The 6,836-nt window shown below is 53.7% G+C and overlaps 1 protein-coding gene across 2 annotated transcripts; it reads right to left on the bottom strand.

Moving 5' to 3' along the window:
- Positions 1–2,900: 2,900 nt before the first annotated feature.
- Positions 2,901–6,330, bottom strand: TRIR (telomerase RNA component interacting RNase). Of its 2 annotated transcripts, XM_004748355.3 has the most exons (3): positions 5,890–6,310; positions 3,651–3,728; positions 2,901–3,333 (listed from the first exon to the last, which is right to left on the bottom strand). In XM_004748355.3, exons 1-3 carry the CDS (start codon positions 6,232–6,234, stop codon positions 3,226–3,228), a joined length of 531 nt encoding a protein of 176 aa, XP_004748412.1. In that variant the 5' UTR covers positions 6,235–6,310; the 3' UTR covers positions 2,901–3,225. The 2 variants fall into 2 exon arrangements, with proteins under 2 accessions (XP_004748412.1, XP_044939523.1); XM_045083588.1 differs by lacking the exon at positions 2,901–3,333 and having other exon boundaries at positions 3,652–3,728; positions 5,913–6,330.
- Positions 6,331–6,836: the final 506 nt, after the last annotated feature.

The following is a 6,836-nucleotide window of genomic DNA, read 5'->3' as shown; positions in this document are numbered from 1 at the left end:
GTCTTTCTTCCTACTCCCAGCTAACGGATTTAAGTTCCGAATCCAGGCTTTTCCCCCATTTCTTTTACTTTACTTTTGTTTTTAAGTAGGTTCCATGCGCAGTGTGAGGCTTGAACTCATGGCCCCAAGATCAAGAGTTACATGCTCTACCGACTGAGACAGTCAGGCACTTCATATCCCTATTTCTTAAGCACCTACTTTACTGCCTATCATAAGAGCCCTGTATACAGCAAACTTACTCCAAACTAGAAGCGCTCAGTACAAAAAGAAAACCAAGGAGCCAGTGCCCAACCGTGAATCTCAGATGGGAGACAAAGTCCTCTCCGTTTACAACAGCCTCCCTGTCCGAGCATCTCTTCACACGGCAGCCACGTTTAAAGGTCACCATTTCTCAAACAGGTCCCCCAACCCAAGCCAATTGCTTCATTTGGAGAAACAATAACAGCTGTTTTAAATAATGTCAGGGTTAATGTTGACTTCAATACTGCCGTTATTTTAGAACTTGACTGTAGAGATGCTTCCCTATTCTACCCCTATTATTTATTTATTTAAGAAGGTGAGAGAGAGAGAGAGAGAGAGCACACAAAGGGAGAGGGAGAAGCAGACTCCCTGCTGAGCACGGAGCCCAATATGGGGCTCTATCCCAGGACCCTGGGATCGTGACCTGAGGTGAAGACAGACACTTAACCGAAGGAGCCGCCAACGCACCCTTATCCCTGTTTCAGACATGAAGAACTTAAAACACAGAAAGGCTGTTACTTACCCAAGATCACGCAACTAACAGGCACCAGAATAGTTTGAAGCCGCAGCTGTGCGACTCACCAAACCCTGAATTCGATTGTCCTCCCCTTCAGACTTTCCCCGGGTCAGAACGGGTGAATGTAGTGAAAGGGGATGCTGGGACTCCATCAGCTCCTCCTGCCTCCTGACACTCCAGAAAAGAGGCTGAGCTGCTGCAGGGACGACCTACTTCTCCCACTTGTGTTTCTTTTTAAAGATCCAGCGGCTGCTGGTGCCTTTGAGGAAGGAGGTAAGGGTGGCACACTGGCTGCCTAAGTCCCCTCCCCCAACACTACATCCCCAAGGCTAAAGTTACACCTGGGCCAGCTCACCATCCCCAAAGCAGGAGGGAGAGAACTTTGAGCCAATGTGGAAAATATTAAATCAGACAAGCCTAAGTGTATTAGCTAGAAATAAGAGGGGCGGGTCTCCTGTTCCAAAACCTGCTTGTGCTTTTCTCTTTAACAAGCCAGGCCATCTTTTGGCTCAGGGTCTTTGTACCTGTTCCTTTGCCCTTGCATACCTCCAAGGATCATCTTTAATGCTTTCAGAACTTAGGAGAAGTGTTACCTTCTTAAGGAGGCCATCCCTGACCAACTTAAAATTGCCATCTCTCCCATTGATCTTAGTTCCCCTTTCATACCTCTCCCCGCCCCCCCCATAGAATGTATAACCATTTGATGTGTTCCGTGTTCTATTTTGTTTCCTCAACTAGAATGTTAGTCCCACTGGAACAAGGTGTTTCAGCTGTTTTGGTGCTTAGTATTTGGAATGCCCCACCCAATTTCCCATAGGCCAGAGCTGGCAGTCTGAGGCCGGGTGGGTACCATACTACCTCATCTGTCCTCCCTCTGCCTACATGGGTCTCAGGTACCTGGTGGCCACCATGATCCTCCTGATGGACGGGGATGGGAGCCTGAATCTGGGATGGGCAGGGGTGGCAAGCTGCTCGGCATTCCTGCATGGGAAGGTCTGGTAGCTGGGCCCATGGCTGGGGGACCCACATGTGGTCTAGAAGGTTGAGAAGGGAGGTTTGGGAGGCAAGGACTTCTTAAAACATTTGTGGGCTCAGTGGGGGAACAGGCAGCTAGGTAGTTTCCAGGAAGGCCCAGAAGTAAAAGCACTAAAGGGGCACTAGAGAAGTCAGTCTTCCCTTAGGACACCCCATCCCCTGACATGTGAATAATCATGTTCTGCAAGGTGGTGTTTGTGCTCCTTCTGATCATATATACACAAGGGTGGGGTCAATCGAGCCTCACTGGAGAGGCTGCAAGAGCAACCCCACCAAATCCAGATCCCAGCCCTCCTCACCTCAACCACCAACACTCCACCACCTCCCCTCCCCAAATCATGGCCCAGTCTCATCTCCAAGCTCTGCCCCAGCAGCCAGAGGGGGCCTGTTAAGACAGATAACACATAACCTATTGCTCCTTAGCTCATACCGCCCCCACAACAACAAAGACTTCCTCTTACCAAGAATGAAGTCCCACATCCTGACCCAACATACAAGGCTGTGTATATAATCCACACCCCATCCTCATTCTTTAGGTCCAGTTATGTGGGCCACCGTGAAGCTCCCCACAAAGGCCACCTGTTCTCCCACCTGTTTTTACACTGTTCCCTCCACCTGCTTCCTCACCTCCCTAAGGACTCAGATCAGATGTCAAGAGAAATAGACAACTTTCCCCTAGCCTCTACCCTGTATTTCTTCCCAGTCACCTCCCCAAATGACTTCCCCTTTTTGTTCATTTCCTTCTAGAAGGGCAGGGAGTGTACATGGTCTGTTCTTTTCACTCTTATGACCCCAAGGTCCAGAACAGCAGAGGCACACAGTAGGCATTCGTGTCAGCTGAATGAAGAAACTGACAGTTCTGGCCTGGCCAAATGGGGCTGTGATGGGGCACTGAGCATGAGCAGCACCACTGGGGCTCTGTCAGGGGTAGGGGGTAATGGGTCCTCAGGAGAGTCTCATCACCAACAGGAGGGGATGCACCCCTGTCTGTCCCATACCCCCAAATAAACCCCTCACCAAGCCAGACCCAGGACCAGGTGTAGAACCAGGCAACGGGAGAAGGGAGTGCTTCTGGTGGAGAACAAAGAAGGCAAACCAAGCACACAGCTCCGGCACTAAGTCAAGTTCTTTACTTCCCAGAAGTGATGGCTAAGGAGGGGTGGAGTGGGGTTGGGGGTGAGGAAGACAGAAAGAGCCAGAGAGAGCGAGGAGGTGGGAGGAGAGGGGACAGTAAACCACTGTTCTAGAAGTCTCAGGAGGCAAGTGCTCAAGGTAAAAAAGAGTCCTGGAGAACCATCCGCGGCTGCGGGAAGCATCTCGATTTCCTTCTGTGTAGAAGTCCTTGGGGGGAAAGGCTGCCGCCGCTGCCGCTGCATTAAATAGTTATGTACATCGCAGAGAGTCCCAGGCCGTAGGCAGGCGGGGGAAGGGGGTCATTTCACCAGGGGCCGAGTTTTATCATCATCGCCACACTGATGGGCTTTGTACTTTTTCACCTCTGCCATGTACTTGGCCCACGCATCACCTTTACTTGTTAATACCTGTGGGTGGGGAGGGGGGCATATAGGGGTTGCAAGGGGATACCAAGGCGGCCAGGAACTGGGGTCAGGACTGTCCTGAGACAGCTGACCCCCCCCCCCACACACACACACCCTGCATCACCCTTAAGGTCCTGGGTTCGAGGTAAAGATATGCAGACTTGGTTTATCTGGGGAGCCTGTTGAAAGCCTCCACCCCCACCCAGCCCCTGCATCCAAGGCCCCGGGAGCTGGACAGAGAGGGAAAGGGCTCAGCAGCCAGGCACTAAGGCTGGAAGGGAAAGGCACCGCGGGTGGCTCCCCATAGCCAGCCTGCTCACCTCATCCTCCGTCTTCTGCTTCTTGGCTACTATTCCCGTCTTGAGGGCTAGTTTGTTTCCGCCTCTGCGCTTGCCCACCTGGGTGAAGGGACAGAAGACTGCAACGGTTACAGGAGCCGGGCCCGCCCTTGGCGGTGCTGAGGCCCACTACACCTTCCTAGCCCGGCCCGGTGGCCCGTCCCGACGCCGCGCCCAGCTCCGCCAGCCGGCCAACCTGCGCAGCAATCAGAGAGGAGCACACGCGATTCTTAGCGCCTGCCCTGGGCCCATGATGCCCTGGCAGTCGTGGGCCCCTGGGCTGCCCTCCCCAAAAGCAAGAAGAACCCCCACAGGCTGTCCTCTCTCTCCAAGCTGAACCCTCACCCTCCCTTAGCAGGGACCACACAGGCAGCAACAGTTCCCTTTACTGAGCACTCACTGTATGCTAAGCTCTGTGCCAAGTACTTTCAATGTATCATCCTTCACTTTTACAGCTGCCCTAAGAGGAAGGTTACAACCATCCCCAGTTTGTAGATGAGGGAACACCTTTGAGAAGGAAGAGGGCCTACCCCTTGTTGGCAGCAAACTGGATTTAGGGTCAGATGGGTCCAAGCCACAGAGCAGTATCCTTACCCACCAAATGACACTCTTTAAGAGTGCCCCTTGGTGAAGAAAAGAAAAAATCAGTGACAACTACTGCTACTCCCACTCACAAAAGGTCACTCAGCCTCCATCTCTGGTTCTTACACCAAGCCAAGAACCTAGATCCATCCTGACATACTCTCTTCCGCCAACTTATGTCTCACCCCAGACCTCATCCTAGTCCTCCTTCTCCCACCAACTGAGCACTTTGTGTCCACAGGCAGCAACAGGCTTCACAGGGTTCATCCCATCTCTACCCCTGCACCAGACATCAAGTAACCTGTGCTGCTGGGACTATCCCCACTCACTTTTAACAATGAAGAAAATCAGGCTTAGAGAAGTTAGATCACTTGCCCAAAATCACACTGTTAGCGCTAAGACCTGACCTCCAGTCTGTTACTCTCAAGTCAACACTTTTCTCCACAGCACAGGGACTTGACCTCTGAAAAAATTAATATCTGGGCTGGAATTAGCTACTTTTTTCTCCCCCTCCATTTTCTTTCTTTCTTTCTTTTGGTTGTTAAAGAAACTTTTAAGTATGTCTTTTTTTTTTTTTTTTTTTTTCCCCTAAACAGGCTGTACACCCAACATGAGGCTTGAACTCTAGACCCTGAGATCAAGAGTCGCATGTTCTACTGACTGAGCCAGCCAGGCGCGTTCATGGATTCGATCTCAACACCAGAAACAAAGCAAGCTCAGAGCTGACCATTGATATAGTTGCCATTTATTTAGCCTAGAATTTCTTGACCTCACACTGGTGACATTTTGAACTGGATCATTTCTGCGGGCAGGGGGCTATCCTGTGCATTGTAGGACGCTGAGCAGCATCTCTAGCCTTTACTCAGAGATGTCAACAGCAGCCCTCCCCCAATTCTGACAACCAAAAATTTCTCCAGACTGCCAAACTGAAGGGGTTTGGGAGGGAGGAGTGTTCATTCCCAACTAAAAGCTACTGGTGGTTTAGCCCCTTCTATAAGACAAAGCCAGTACTAACCTCCGGGATGGCCTTACAGAACCCTCATCACATCACAAAATGCGATGGTAACCATATTTGCAAATGGGAAAATTGAGGGTAGGCCAGGCCAGACACCCCAGGAAAGCAAAGATCTTGTCATGGTCAACACGGCACATCCAGCACCCAGCACAATGATCAGCATAAGGTATGGTGCTCAATAAATGGACACTGCAGGAATGAGACTCAGGGAAATAGAGCAAATTTCCTAAGGTCACACAGGAAGCTCTGAGTCTCCAATCCACACCGCTCAGATTCCAGATTTGAATTTGCCCCTCTTCCCCATAGTGGGAGATGGTCCCAGTACCCAAGTTTAAGTACCACTCAAATAGGAATCCCGGTAAACTGATTTCCCCATCCCCGGAGCGCTGTTTCGAATGCAATTCCCGGGCTCCCGGTCCCCGCGGGCGGGCGGGCTCAGGGGGTCCCCACCCCCGCCCCCAGACCTCTCTTCTTGAATCCAGGTTCCGGATCCTCAGCGGGCGACCCGACGGCCCTCTCACCGGGGCCGGAGGGTGGACCTGGATCCCGATACCCTTTCTCGGGCCCCGATTCCCTCTGCCAAGGCAGGCCCTGGCGCCCGCCCCCACCCCCGCGGCTCCTTACGAAGCTGAGCGTGGGGCCCGGGCCGCCCTTCCTCTTCAGATCCCCAGGGCCCGCGGCGGCAGCAGGCTGGTCGGGTCGCGGCGGGCCCGGGGGCGGCTCCTCCTGCCGCTGCCGCTGCTCCTCCTCCATCTTCCGCTTGAACAGCTCCAGGAAGCTGCCATCGTTGGCGAACAAGTTCACACCGCCCGACACTGGGCTAGAACCCGCGCCCGACGCTTCCTCGTCCCCGCTCTCGGGCGACGTCCCGGGCCCCGACTCAGCCCATCGGCTCCCGACGCCGCCGCCGCCCGCGGGGCCCGGCGCCTCCCGGCCCGGAGGCTCCGCCCGTCTCCCTCGGGCAGCCATTTTGTCGCCAGGTGCCGCGCAAAGGACTCCGGGAAGGCGGCTCCGGCCCGGCGCTTGGCGCCCGACTTGCCCTGTCCCGGGCAATGCATGCCGGGAAAAGCGGTCTGGCCCTCCGGCGTCCGCAGCAGGGGCGGAGTATAAGGGGCGGGGCGAACGAGGGGGTAAAACCTGACGCCAAGGGCCCGCCCAGCCAGCCACGCGGATTTTTATAATCCAGTTAGAATTGGGCAGGCGTTAAGCACAGTCTCCCCGGGAAGGGAACCATTGTCTGGGCCTGGGACTGTAGCTGGCTCTCCGGAGTGAAGTTCCCACTTGACACTGGGAGCACATTACCTTTCTGGGGCTCCCTTCTTCACTAGAGATAATCTCCCTTCTGGCCCCAGGGATAATCTCTGTGAGAGAAAGGACCCCATCTGAGAGTGTGTGTTCAACTGACACACCACCCCGAATAGAAATGGGGATGTCTCTGGTTTGGTTGGGTACCTGCCTCTGGAACGGAGCTCTCATTTGGGAATGGGAGTACACCTGGCTTTGTGGAGGTGGGGTCCCCACCTGAAAATAAGGATGTTATGGGCTGAAGTGCTCAAAAAAAAACTCGCGGG

Source organism: Mustela putorius, unplaced genomic scaffold, assembly GCF_011764305.1.
Source record: "Mustela putorius furo isolate JIRA1106 unplaced genomic scaffold, ASM1176430v1.1 tig00000095_pilon_pilon_pilon, whole genome shotgun sequence".
NCBI lineage: Eukaryota > Metazoa > Chordata > Mammalia > Carnivora > Mustelidae > Mustela > Mustela putorius.
This window is presented reverse-complemented; position numbering and strand designations above follow the sequence as displayed.